Genomic DNA, 14,921 nt, shown 5'->3' on the forward strand with positions numbered 1-14,921 from the left:
ATCCATTAAAGTGAAATTAAAATGAAATAGAAAACGTTCTTGAAAACAAACTGCACTAGACCAGTGTCATCTTGGTATGATGATAAATGCTATAGATTTGATTCTGCCATTTGTTTGATACTTAACTTCCAGCTACAAGTGAACATGTGCTGGCTGATGCCCATTGCAGTGCACATTGAGCACTGGCTCCCCATATTATTGGGCATGGAGGCCTGAGGCTTTCTCCATGCCCGATTCATCCAGTGTGCCATAATGTAATGGGCATATGAAGTGTGTGCTTGGAGCGTGTGCACAAGGCTAAAATTTCACTTAAGTTCCTTCCATTCGGCCCAGATGTACATCAGCATCTGTGAATACCATCTTCTCTAACCTTTTCCAGTTCTGACGAAGGGTCCTCGATCCGAAACGTTGAACTCTGTTTCTCTCGCCTTGATGCTGCCTGACCCGCTGAGCGTTTCCAGCATTTTCTCTTGTTATTATCTATGAATACCACCTCATTTCTCCCCAACGGACTGAATCTGCCTCACAACAATTGAATTTTCAAGACACATCCAAGTGTTAATCAATGGAGCTTTCACTATCCCTTACAGTGAATGATGAAGGCGCTCAGTGTGCTTTGCCCTGGTGCTTCCTTTTAGTCCTAAATGTATGAGGTGTCATTTCTTCTTCCTAACCTTGTGCTCATTCTAAGTATTCAACCAGTAGAAAGACAACGTGAGTGGATGCTGCCAGGTTTCAGTGTTTGCCTGAATGGATTGAGGTGGCACCATCCCCATCGTTGGGCGAGAAGGTGACCCTGCAAGTGAAGATGCCACAGTTACTGACGAAGTGGCTGCCTGGGCCTGTACATTGCAAGACTCTGCTGTAGCCATTTGAGTTGGGTGGCAGTGAGGTTGGGATGTGACGCAAGAGACAACTGCAACGTTTGTGCTAACTCCTGCCATTCCCCGGCTGCTCGTCACTTTATCAGCTGTAGCCAAAGACCTCTGTGGGAGCAGATCTCTGGACATCCACGAGGCAGGTGAAGCCAAAGACCTCTGTGGGAGTAGATCTCTGGACATCCACGAGGCAGGTGAAGCCAAAGACCTCTGTGGGAGCAGATCTCTGGGCATCCACGAGGCAGCTGTAGCCAAAGACCTCTGTGGGAGCAGATCTCTGGACATCCACGAGGCAGCTGTAGCCAAAGACCTCTGTGGGAGTAGATCTCTGGACATCCACGAGGCAGGTGAAGCCAAAGACCTCTGTGGGAGCAGATCTCTGGGCATCCACGAGGCAGCTGTAGCCAAAGACCTCTGTGGGAGCAGATCTCTGGGCATCCACGAGGCAGCTGTAGCCAAAGACCTCTGTGGGAGCAGATCTCTGGGCATCCACGAGGCAGGTGAAGCCAAAGACCTCTGTGGGAGCAGATCTCTGGGCATCCACGAGGCAGCTGTAGCCAAAGACCTCTGTGGGAGCAGATCTCTGGGCATCAATGAGGCAGGTGAAGCCCTCCATTATGGCTGGGTACAATCGAATTTCATATTCCAGGCACCATAAACTGCTGTAGTTCAGAGCCGAAGGTCTCCCATGCACCAGTACTAAGCATTCCTGAAAGAAGCTATGCCTGACCCTAGAAACATGGTCAAGGGGTGCTGTACTGCAGAGGGGGAAAGAAGACATGCATTTATATAGTGCCTTTTATAACCTCAGGATGTCCTAAGAAGGCACAGAAAAGATTTACAAGAATGGCTCCAGGGATGAGGGGCTTCAGTTACGTGGATAGACTGGAGAAGCTGTGGTTGTTCTCCTTAGAGCAGAGAAGGTTGAGAGGAGATCTGATGGAGGTGTTCGAAATCATGAGGGGTCTGGACAGAGTAGATAGAGAGAAACTGTTCCCATTGGCAGAAGGGTCGAGAACCAGAGGACACAGATTTAAGGTGATTGGCAGAAGAACCAAAGGCAACACGAGGAAAAGCTTTTCTACGCAGCGAGTGGTTAGGATCTGGAATGCACGGCCTGAGAGGGTGGTGGGGGCAGATTCAATCATGGCTTTCAAAAGCGAATTGGATAAGTACCTGAAGGAAAAAAACATTGCAGCGCTACGGGGAAAGGGCGGGGAGTGGGACTAGCTGAAGTGCTCGTGCAGAGAGCTGGCACAGGCTCGACGGGCTGCATGGCCTCCTTCTGTTCTGTAACCATTCTATGATTCTAAATCGCTTTACAACCAATTAACTACTTTTGAAGTGTAGTCACTTGTAATGTAGGAAACGCAGCAGCCAATTTGCGCACAGCAAGCTCCCACAAACAGCAATGTCAGGAGTGTGATGGAATACTCTCCACTTGCCTGGATGAGTGCAGCTCCAACAGCACTCAAGAAGCTCGACACCATTCAGGATAAAACAGCCCGCTTGATTGGCACTCCATCCACCACCTTCAACATTCACTCCCTCCACCACCGGCGCACTGTGGCTGCAGTGTGTACCATCTACAAGATGCACTGCAGCAACTCGCCAAAGCTCCTTCAACAGCACCTTCCAAACCCACGACCTCTACCACTTAGAAGGACAAGGGCAGCAGACGCATGGGAACATCACCACCTACAAGTTCCCCTCCAAGCCACACACCATCCTGACTTGGACCTGTATCGCCGTTCCTTCACTGTCGCTGGGCCAAAATCCTGGAACTCCCTTCCTAACAGCATTGTGGGTGTACCTACACCATATGGACTGCAGCGGTTCAAGAAGACTGCTCACCACCATCTTCTCAAGGGCAATTAGGGATGGGCACTAAATGCAGGCCTAGCCAGCGACGCCCACATCCCATCAATGAATAAAAACAAAAAAAATGTGCTAATCTATCTTAGTGATGTTGGTTGAGGGATATTATCCAGGACACTGGGGAAAACTCCCCAGCTCCTCTTCAAGTAGTGCCATGGGATCATTTACGTCCACCTGAGAGGGCTACGGAGCCTCAGTTTAACCGAAAGACAGCACTTCTGACAGTGCAGCACTCCCTCGTTATGCACTGGACTGTTGGCCTAGAGTTTGTGCTCAAGTCTCGAGTGGAACTTGAACCCACAACTACCTGACTTAGAGGCGAGAGAGTGCTACCCACTGAGCCACGGCTGACACTTTTTGCTTTTAACAATATTTTGACTGTAGCTACATTATCTATGGTGGTCTGCTGCTCAGTTGTGCTGCAGCACACAGATGCAGCCTGTGGACTTCTCAATGGAGGCCCCCTCAGGTGGTGTGAAATGATTCCATGAGTGTTGATGTTGTGCTACCAAAGAATATTTGTAGGCATCAATTATAAGGCCCAAATCCCTGGCCTTGCCAGCAATGCACACGTCCCAAGAATGGCGTTTAAAAAATGGCTGCACCTCCTGCAATTCCACCTGCACTTTCTCCTCATTGCTTGTGCTCGGTGCTTCACCAAGTGCTCCCTCCTGTAACTCGCCAACAGAGCTCCGCACAGAGTAGGACTGGGTGACACTGACTGCTTCAAGGTGCTAGAACGAGGGGGCATAGTCTCAGAATAAGGGGGCACCCATTTAAAATGGAAATGAGGAGGAATTTCTTCTCTCGTGAATCTTTGGAATTCTCTTCCCCAGGGAGCTGTGGCGGCGGAGTCATTGAATACATTTAAGGTGGAGATGGACAGATTTTTGAGTGTTAAGGGAGTCAGGGGTTATGGGGAGCGGGCAGGGAAGTGGAGTTGAGGCCAAGATCAGATCAGCCATGATCTCATTGAATGGCGGAGCAGGCTCGAGGGGCCGAATGACCGACTCCTCCTCCTACGTCTTATGTAGATCAAGGCTTTACAGTTGACTGAGCTGCCTCTTCCTCTCGGGGCACCCAAAGAAGCAAAGAAACGTACTTTGCATAGTTTGTGGTAATGCACCCCTTGAAACATAGGTGCGCGGGGCAAGTGGATGCAGTGTGTTATATTGAAATGCTGCATTGTAGGGCTGAGTGAGGGAATGTTTGAGTAAATGAGAATAAAAAGCAAAGGCTAATCGCCATGATCTTGGGAGAGATCTTTGAATTCAGCGGTTCCCATTTTCTCTCTGTCGTGATTCTCTCGAGTGGTTTGTGTTCTATATATAGATGGAGTCTTCCATACCAATTCACACTGGCTAACTTCTTTATTTGCACATCATTATTTTGTGCTTCAGTCAGTGTGCATGACAAATAAGCACCTAACATGGCTTGAGATGCATTAGCTTGAAGGCTGACCTCTTTTCCTGTGTCAGAATTCCTGTAACTGGTTTTGTGATCAGTTCCTTTCTTTGGCAGCTTCGTCCAGATTGGTATCCCATTTATAAAACCAATCCTTTCTTCATTCGGTTATGCAGCGGCTCTGTCGTCTGCATCAGTCTTGGAGCAAATTTCATAAAATTCAATGTATCCATGGCGGTCCCAAGCTCTGCTTTAGTCTCTGGTGGCTTCATATTTCAACTTATTTCGGATCTGATCCAAGACTGTTCATGATGCATTACTTTTGGTACTGCGCCTTGCTCTTTATCCTTATATGCCGCCTCAGGCTTTTCGCCGTGCATCTCTGAAGTAGTGCTCTGAGGTTATTGTCATGTGCATCTTGTGTAGCTCCAAGCACCCAAATATCATTGATTATCACCGAGTCCATCCAGGACCGCGGGAGCTTTTTGCTGGAATACGTGACTGCATTAATGAGACTCCAAATAGCGTGCATGTGAATCTGGGCAAGCAAATGAATCAAACCTAGTCAGCATCCTGCTTTCCTCATCAAAAGCTACTTGCCAGCATGCTGACAGCATCAAGTAGGGGAAAGCTGTGGCTCAGCACTTTATGGGGCACTCTTCTGGGCGGGTGGACTCCTGCTAGTACTTCTGGATTTAGCTTTTTAGTCACCTGACATGGCACTGAAACCATCTGTCACATCACTGTGCTCTTCGAGTCTGTTTGTTGATGAAATACTGCCAGCTTGCTCTATATTAATATTTCCTGTTCCCAGGGCTGGTTTCAAACTATCTTTCTTACCAAGAAGCGCCACCATGTCAAGGTTCACTACTTGGAATTTCAAAACCTACATTTTCTGGATGTCGTCACTGTGTTTTTCCCCCTTCCCAGCTCTTTTTTTCAGCCCCCAGCTCCTTCTTTCTCTTTGTTTCCCTGCCCGTAGCTTTTTTAAATACCAGGGCGAGAAATTCATATACTTACCGCCAGCGATTCTCGGAAAAATGGCGGCTGCCGCTCTTGTGCCAGCTGGAGGCGGTCCCCGCAGCGCCCGCCATGTTCATGGGCCCCTTTGCGCTGCCAGTAACCAGCAGCGCACTGTTTATAAAAAAAAAAAATGGTGGCGTGATGTCAAATCAGCATGCAACGCCGATTTAACATTACCTATGCGAACTTCGACCTTAACGCTCAATTCAGCACTGGGTCCTAAACATGTCAGGTTAACCTGGCGTGCGAGCAGGCTGACGGGGCAATATCTGCAGCTGTTAAAGGGACACGCACATCAATGGAAGGGTTTGGCCTTGGTTTTTTGGATTTTATTGAAATGGTGGCTTGCTGCAATATATGTGAAAACATTTTTTCGAAGTGTTTTGGGAGTGCTGCTGGACGCGAAAGTCACGTGGGAGAAAAGCATGAGCAGGACGTACAAACGGAATAGTGTGGCAGCACCACCTAGCCTCGGGAGGACTGAAAGCAAAGTACAGGCAGACTATCCTTTATCGGAAAACCTTGGGACCAGCTGTGTTTTGGTTTTCGGAATTTTTCGGATTTCAGAAGGTTTTCATCTCTGTATCTGACAACAAACACTGTTGCTTAGCAACAGCTTGTAAACACTCGGGCCCTGCCTTGGAAGCATCTCTGAAGCTGTTGCTAAGCTACAGAGACTCTTTCCACAGCCTGACTGTTTAAAAAAAAAATGCTAGGGGAAGAAAAAAAACCGAACAAAACGGCTGCTGATTTCTGCCGTTAGATCGAGGTTTCCGGCTCCCCCTGCTCCGTATCTGAATTCCTTGACTTAGCGGGGGTCTGGGGCTCGACTGCCGCCGCCAGTTGTGGGAAAGCCGGATATCGGCTGACTCCTACACTAAGCTGGCCTGCAAATCAGGTCGGGGGAGGGGGAAGAAAAGACTATCGGACGGGCCGCTGCAGCTATCGGACGGGCCGCTGTATTGTTGGGTTCACTCTCCCGGTACCTCCTTCACACTGCCCGGCTCAGCCTGCAATCTCCTACCCAGGAGGGAACTCTGTGACCCTCTGCCCTGCTCACAGGGAAAGGCAGAGCTCCCGGACCACTCCTGTCATGTTTGGCGCCACTCGGGTCATGTCGTGCGCACGACTTACGCTCCACGAAAAAACTTTCGGTTTTTAGAGGTTTTCGGTTTTCGGAAGTGCGGATAAAGGATAGTCTACCTGTAATGGTAAGCATCATAGATACAGACCTTCCAGCTTAAAGCCGACTGCTAGTGTGACCGAATTTGTGTGACTATAAGCACAGGAAATGTGCAAATGTAAAACTTTTAATATATTATGTCTACCTATATAAATAATTATAGAGAGAGTGAGAGGCAACGAGAGGGAGAAACAGATGGTGAGAGAATTGGATCCAGTTCTAAGGTTCTGTGCAGGGGTGAATCACACACGGGCCTATGAGGCCGATGCCAAGGGGTCCCAGTTAAAACTGGGTCTCCCGCCAGGGGCACCGTGCAAAGATATTTCATTAAATGTAGCATGTGATATGATTTAAAGTTCATTTAATCATAGTATGTTGTCATATGATTTGCTTTTTATTATCAACATTTTACGGACCTATTTTTTCATGCATTTTACTGGAGTGTTTTAATGGATTGGGGTGCGGAGGGACTCTGTTCCTAGTGCCCAGGGCTCCAGGAATTCTTCACCCAGCTCTCTGCTTTTGTTGCTTCTCCGCTGCAGGTCCTGCCAGTGTGTAACTGTATGAAACCTCGTCCAGGGTAGCACCTGGAGGTACCCATGCTGAATTTGTGCTGTCACGTTGTCTCTTTCTGCAGGAGTGTGTCTGTCCTGTGCACGGAGTGACTATGAGCCTGGTCGCAGATTCTGGGCAGTTGGAGCGAGGGAGGGAGGTTGACGGCTGTAGCAGCAGGAAAGCTCAGGCTTGTAGATCAAGCCCCAGAATGTTGCTGGGCTCTGTGGAAAGCCTGTCATGTATTTTATTTTGGAAGCAAGAAAATTGTTGAAGTGATGTGATGTCAGTAAGCATGGAGGTCATGCTGTCTGCTCATAGCACTGCACAGCCGATGGGAAGACACCTGAAAAACAGAAAATACTGGAGATACACAGTGGGTCACTCGGCATCTGTAAGGGATTCAAGACCCGAGGAAGGTACTTGCACCCCGAAAGTTAACTGGTCGTTTTCTCTCACAGATGATACTAACCTGCTGTATATTTCCAGCACCTCTGCATTTGATTCTTAGAATGGAAAACAATCTGAGGCAAAATTGCCTTTTGCATGTAAAGGGAATGTTTCTGGTTTTCGAATTCACTGTTTGAAAGGCACACAGTAAATTATATTAAACACCGGATCTCCCAATCCAGGCAAATGCATTGTTTGAAACAGTGGAACATGTTTTTGCTTTACCCACCTTTTATTTTTTTTTGAAAAACATTTGTGATGTTGCTGAAATTCAGGTGATCAGTATAGAAAGCCAAAGGTTCCAATATATATGGTGCAAAACCTGGCCATGTACCTGCTGTATGCGAGGGTGATTCAAAATGGACTGTATCCCATTGATGGTTTAAAGTTGACTGCAGATAATGGAGATGTGAGGGGAGTCATTCTTTATTTCTGATGATTTGGCAGAGTGTTTTACTCCAGGCCCCGTGTAAAGTGTTGTACTGTATGTGGAAGTGGCTTCAGACTCTTATTAAATAGACAGCGATGGGCAATTGAGCAATGAATAAAGCCCCGTGCTCCCTCTACTGGAAGAAATGGGAAAATCCCTGCACGCTCCAGCCAGAATGAAACTATTTCTCCGTTCACCCCACGATCTTCATCCCACAAGTATTAGTGAACGTGACTTCATATGTGTGCTAATTTGAGCACTGCAGTAGCATATTAGCATAGAAACCAATAATACTGCCCAAACAATATTTATAAAATATGGCCCTGTACATTTTCCTAATTTTGCTGTGTCGCATTGATTGCCGATTTCACTTCATGCGTAACTGAAAAAGGCGTGTTTTTGATAAATGGAAGTCTTTCAATACTCGATCGGTTAATCAGGAATCAATGCTGAGAATCTTTTAACTGATTATTGATGCTGAGAAACTTGGTCTTCATTATTTTCAAAGCGTTTGTCAAAATTCAATATTGCAGTTTAATTTTGCTATGGATTTTGAAGAAGTATAAAATTTTAATGAAGTAAAAATGGTAAATGTCAATATCACACTTTAAATGATAAGCTGGGTATTGATTTCTGAAATGATTTGCTAACTTTAGATGGTGGACGTGTACAGTCGCTCCATTGCTAAGTCCCAGTGTCTGCAGGCTTTAACTCGATGCCATATTCATGGTAGCTTACAACAGGCAGGACCAAAACTTCGGGTCTCACAAGCGTGAAACTAGGCCACTTAGAAAGAGCTTGTTCATTAAAGTATTTAGAACGATTGTAAAATTAAACCAATGTTTCTTCAGAGTATAAGTTGAACCTCCCGTTCAGCCATTTAAAACCACTGTACTGAAAAGCAGTATGCTGTGTTAAGCCTTGGTGACTGTAGCTCGTGGCAAATGTATGTTTTTTTACTTGGCACAGTATCAGGCTGTAACAATCTCGTCCTTCTCTACACAGTGCTGAGTATCCGAGGTGTCCAAGAAGAGGAGCCCCCAGATCCCCAGCTGATGAGACTGGATAACATGCTGTTGGCTGAAGGAGTGTCCGGGCCCGAGAAGGGCGGAGGGTCAGCAGCAGCTGCAGCGGCGGCAGCAGCATCAGGCGGCTCACCGAACGAGAATTCCATCGAGCACTCCGACTACCGAGCCAAACTCACACAAATCCGACAGATTTACCACTCGGAGCTGGAGAAATACGAGCAGGTATGATCCACCGAACCAAATAGTGTAAAGGATTATATAGCCCAACATCCACAGAGCATCAGATTTACGCCATTTCAAATTTCATGCCTGCATTCCTCAAACAAATCCATTCAATATCATTAAAATCAATTCAAACAAGGAAAGAAATGTTCAGGCTGATTGACTGTCGGACAGTAAACTACTTTGGTGGATTGACTTACAACCAGCTCACACTTCATCTCTGTAAAATGGCGCCTGATGTGCATCTGAATCATAACGAAAGCCAAATTGTAGAGCAGTTCAATGAAACAAAATGAGTTATTTTTATAGAGATCTGTTGCAGCACATATTCAGCCACCAGTGTCTAAAGGTAAATTAATCTGGCATAGTTTGCTAATTTTGTAGACATATAGGGCCAGATTTTCAGTGTGCCGTGAGGCGGGCTTTCAGGCATGTGGGGGGCAAAAATCCCGAATTCGGGGGTCCCGACACCATCCCGCCCAAAACCCGCCTCCACGTAAGTTTCAAAGGAGGCGGGTACCCGCCCCGCACTGGGACCCGCCGACCTGAGGCGGGAAGGGATTAGTGCCAATTAACTGCCTGTTAACAGGCAGTTTTTAGCCTAATCCCTATTTTGAGGGGTGTCGTGTGGGATTCCCGACGGCTCCAAACCACGCCAGGTTAGAGCAGTCGGGCCGTCGGGTTGAAGGGCTTGGAGGGGTCGCAATGTCGGTGTTCAGGTGAGTGATGGGTGCATGAGTGCAAAGGTAAGTGTGTTTGGTGTGTTTAAAGTGTGTAAAGAAGTTTAAATTACCTGTACTCACCTTAACAGCCTTTCTTCCTCTAGGCATCGAGAGTCCATCACTCAGCCGGCACTGAAAGCTGAATGGCTGCGATCTGTCAAAAGTGACAGCCTTCAGCTTTCATTGCCGGTGAGAGTTCTAACTGAGTCTGCGTAGAAGGACTCGGGTTAGAAGTCAGACTGTCAGTGTTTGACAGCTTCAAACAGCTGTGAAACACTGATATTTCATCTGTCAACACCTCTTGACAGATGAAATTTCAGTCTGTGACGTCACCTGTTGCCGGGTGGCCCTTAATTGGCCTGCTGAGCCCGCTGGGTGGGCTCAACAAGGTCAATCAAGGGAAAATCGCGTGGATTGGCCGGACGTCGATGGAGGCGGGACTAAAACCCGAAAGTTGTAGTTCCACCTCCTTCCCGACTGCTGAATGAAAATCCAGCCCATAGTGTGGACTAGAGAAAATTTGCTCCATCTCTATTTCTTTCTCTCTATCTATCTATTCATCTATCCATCAAAATCATATGTCTGTATGTACGTCTTGTCAAGTTTTCCTATTATAAATTCCTACCTGCACCATTATAATGGAACCTCCCTATGTAAACTTGTCACGCTGTAATTACATTCTTCTGCAGTGGAGGCGCTGTAGCAGTTTCCATCTGAATATAGGAATTTATAATGGCAAGCGTCAACCCGAAATCAAAGTAAGGACTTACAAACTCTTAGACTAGGATTTGAGTTAATCCAATACATCAAAATTCTGCAAACAACATTAAATTAAGGAGGGAGATAAAATATTGGGGAGAGAGAAGTTTTTATAGATGAGGTACATTCCTACCAGCGTGCTGGGTACTTGATGGGAAACGTTTTGAAGGCACATTTTGACTTTGTGGTGATAGTGAACATCGAAGAACTTTCTAATGGCATGAGTGACTAAATAACTTTGAAAAGCTTTCCATGTTGTGCAAGGAAACAGGATAAACCCAACTGTATAAAGGATTCAGTCTCCAGGATAAATACTGTCTGGTGCAACATTCTCTTCTGAAGTACTGGTTGAAGCATTGCCTGTCATCCATGCAGTACCTGGTCCCTAAGTGCTCAGAGCTTCACACACTGACTAATTAACAGATGTGGAAGGATGAAAAATGCCATAGTTAGCACCCATCTGTGCTTTTCATCTGATGAATCCCTCGTTAATGCATATTCTAATTCTGCTTTGTTGTGTTTGCAGGCATGTAGTGAATTTACCACACATGTTATGAACTTGCTTCGTGAACAGAGTCGGACCAGACCCATTTCACCAAAGGAGATCGAGCGTATGGTTTCAATTATCCACCGCAAGTTCAGCACCATCCAGATGCAGCTAAAACAGAGCACGTGTGAAGCAGTCATGATCCTGCGCTCTCGTTTCCTTGATGCAAGGTAGGATGGTACTAGGATTCAAGTCACAAGGATCTGCTTCGAAACCTGTTCAATGAGATGGAATAACTTTGTTGCTGCCATCAATTAAACGAAAAAATAATGAACACAGCACCCCTTTTAGGTAACTTAGCCAAACTTAAACATCAATTAAAATGAATCCCCAAACCTCTATCAATATGTCGACTGTAGAGGCGCTATCTTTGTGAAAAGTGTTTTCACTTGTTTACAAGCACATGATGCAAGTTGCATAGAAACACATCACTTTGATAACTTATGATGAAATTGTGAAAGGTAGGTCTTGCCTGACGAACCTGACTGAATTTTTTGAAGAGGTGACTAAAGTAGTGGACAGGGGGATATCAATGGATGTTATTTATATGGACTGCCAGAAGGCATTTGATGAAGTCCCACATAAGAGACTATTGTATTGAGGGCAAATTATTGACCTGGTTAAGAAACTGGCTGAGCAGCAGGAGACAGGCAGTAGGGATAATGGGTAGGTGCTCAAATTGGCAGGATGTGACGAGTGGTGTCCCCCAGGGATCTGTGTTGGGGCCTCAACTATTCCCAGTATTTATTAACGACTTAGATGATGGTATTGAAAGTCATATTTCCAAATTTACTGATGACACAAAGATAGGCGGCATTGTGGGCAGTGTAGATAGAAGCATAAAATTACACAGGGACATCGACAGATTAAGTGAATGGGCAAAACTGTGGCAAATGGATTTCAATTTAGGCAAATGTGAGGTCATTCACTTTGGACCTAAAAAGGATCGAACAGGGTCCTTTCTAAATGGTGAAAAGCTAAAGACCATGGAGGTCCAAAGAGACTCGGGGGGTCCAGGTACATCGATCATGAAAATGTCATGAACAGGTACAAAATATAATCAAAAAGGCTAATGGAATGCTGACCTTTATATCTAGAGGACTAGAATACAAGGGGGTAGAAGTTATGCTGCAGCTGTACAAAGCCCTGGTTAGACCACACCTGGAGCACTGGGAGCAGTTCTGGGCACCACACCTTAGGAAGGATATATTGGCCTTGGAGGGAGTGCAGCGTAGGTTTACCAGAATGATACCCGGACTCCAAGGGTAAGATTATGAGGAGAGATTACACAAATTAGGGTTGTATTCGCTGGAATTTAGAAGGTTAAGGGGTGATCTGATGGAAGTTTCCAGATATTAAGGGGAACAGATAGGGTAGATAGAGAGAAACTATTTCCGCTGGTAGGGGAGTCTAGGGCTAGGGGGCAGAGTCTAAAAATTAGAGCCAGACCTTTCAGGAGTGAAATTAGGAAACACTTCTACACACAAAGGGTGGTAGAAGTTTGGAACTCTCTTCCGCAAATGGCAATTGATGCTAGATCAATTGTTAATTTTAAATCGGAGATTGATAGCTTTTAGTTAACCAAAGGTATTAAGGGATATGGGCCAAAGGCGGGTAGATGGAGTTAGATCGCAGATCGGCCATGATCCCATTGATTGGCGGAACAGGCTCGAGGGACTGAATGGCCTCCTCCTGTTCCCATGTTCCTAAATTACACCCAGCTCTTCTAGTTCTTGTTCTTGTGAAACAAACAATTTGCCAGACATATTTTCACAGTAATAATACATTTAAAATACATTGCTAATACTTTGATGCTTTAACAGAGCAAACATTAACACATTTGAAAAGTCAACATTAGTTATGCAGTAAGGTTACATGTTATTTGGCAATAGTGTGGCTATTGGCCTAAACTAGATGAGGTATCTTCCATTTCAATCTAGCCCATTATAAAAGGTATGAATGTCATTTTATCAAATACTATCTTCATTCATAGGTTTCCCAGCAACATGGTGGCGCTGTGTATTAGAGCACCAGTAAATGGTGCCGTGGTACAAGGAGACAGATTATTCCCCATTCCACGGAGTTCCCAATCCCAGATGTTGTGCAGCAACAAAGTTATTCCATCTGAGACTCTGGGGGAAAGCCACGCTTCTGCAGCAGATGCAAAATAGGCTGGGATTTCCACGGAGCCCCTCTCCTCCTGGTGATTGACCAACAGCAATGTGCTTTGTAATCGAGCTCACTATCCTGTTTGTTTTGATGATTGCTGCTCTGCAGTGACCGGATATGATCAGCATTGAGTCTTATCAGTCCCACATCGTCCAGCATCTCCCCCTAGCGAGTTTAACGCCACTAATTAAATAAGTACGTGTCCTATTTTTTTCTTCCAACTAGCAAGACCTTGCACTTAACTGTATTGCATTTCACCTCCCTGCTTTGCAAATAACTTCTGCAACTACATGGCTGCTTCATCTGATGTTGGTCCCTTAGTTTGGTATCATCTGTGAATGTTATCAACTGACATTAATTTTTAATCAATAATTAAAATTTTTATCTCTGGGCAAAATACAGGGAATAGCAATTAAGCAGTCTGTTTTTCACCTTGCCCCATTTTCTTTTCCATTGACTGCCGGTTCGCTATCTTCTCTTTTTCGCCTGCCGATAAAAGTTAAAATGACCCTCATTGTGTTTCTGAATCCAGTTTATTTTATGTAGATTGGAAACAGTAGGGGCTTGAGATATTCCCTTAACGTGTGCCCACTGCTTTCCATCGCTCCGCTAACTTCTCATCCACCTTCAAGTCTTTCTTAGGATACCCATTGCCATTGTCTTCAGTCCCCATCACAAACTCCGTTACCTTGCCACCGACTCTGTCCCTCTCCCTGGCAACTGTCTGACACTGAACCAGACTGTTCGCAACCTTGGTCTCGTATTTGACCCAGAGATGAGCTTCCGACCACATATTTGTGCCCTCACTAAGATCGCCTACTTCCATCTCCGTAACATAGCTTGACTCCGCACCTGCCTCAGCTCATCTCCTGTTGAAACCCTAATCCATGCCTTTGTTACCTCTAGACTTGACTATTCCAATGCACTTCTGGTCAGTCTCTCATTTTCCACCCTCCATAAACTTAAGCTCATCCAAAACTCTGCTGCTCGTTGACCTACATTGGCTCCCAGTTGAGCAACGCCTCGATTTTAAAATTCTCATTCTTGTTTTCAAATCCCTCCATGGCCTCTCCCCTCCCTATCTCTGTAATCTCCTCCAGCCCTACAACCCTCCGAGCCCTCTGCACTCCTCCAATTCTGGCCTCTTGAGCATCCCCGATTTTAATCGCTCTCCCATTGGTGGCCGAACCTTCAGCTGCCGAGGACCTAACTTCTGGAATTCCCTCCCTAAACCTCTCCGCCTCTCTACCTCTCTTTCCTCCTTTTCAATGCTCCTTAAAACCTACCTCTTTGACCAAGCTTTTGATCATCTGCCCTAATTTTTCATTCTGTGACGCGGTGTCAAACTTTGTTTGATAACGCTCCTGTGAAGCGCCTTGGGATGTTTTACTACGTTAAAGCTGCTATATAAATGCAAGTTGATGTTGTTGGTTTCATGTGGAACTTTATCAAAGGCTTTCTGGAAGTTTGACTATCTGTATCATAGGGCTTGTCAGCATCCACTTCAGGTGCCAATTCCAAAAACAAAGTCAAGGAGGTTAACTCCCCTGCCCCCCCCCCCTTGGAATTCTCTAACAGTGTTTGGTCACCCCTCCTAATTTGTCCTTTCCTGGTTTGGTGTCTGTTTTCCATTTGGCTTCTATGAAGAAACTTGGGACTTTTTAAATGTTAAAGGC

At 45.7% G+C, this 14,921-nt stretch overlaps 1 protein-coding gene across 4 annotated transcripts in view; it reads left to right on the forward strand.

Moving 5' to 3' along the window:
- pbx4 (pre-B-cell leukemia transcription factor 4) overlaps positions 1-14,921 on the forward strand; it is a 340,266-nt gene that overhangs the window by 268,280 nt on the left and 57,065 nt on the right. For all 4 annotated transcript variants that reach the window (XM_085971522.1, XM_085971523.1, XM_085971525.1 and 1 more), the window contains exons 3-4: positions 8,804-9,048; positions 11,056-11,246. In XM_085971522.1, the coding sequence (XP_085827648.1) occupies positions 8,804-9,048; positions 11,056-11,246 (436 nt within the window). The remainder of the gene's footprint in view (positions 1-8,803; positions 9,049-11,055; positions 11,247-14,921) is intronic.

This window comes from Somniosus microcephalus, chromosome 31 (genome assembly GCF_052327205.1).
Source record: "Somniosus microcephalus isolate GS21.2 chromosome 31, FLI_Smic_1.0, whole genome shotgun sequence".
NCBI lineage: Eukaryota > Metazoa > Chordata > Chondrichthyes > Squaliformes > Somniosidae > Somniosus > Somniosus microcephalus.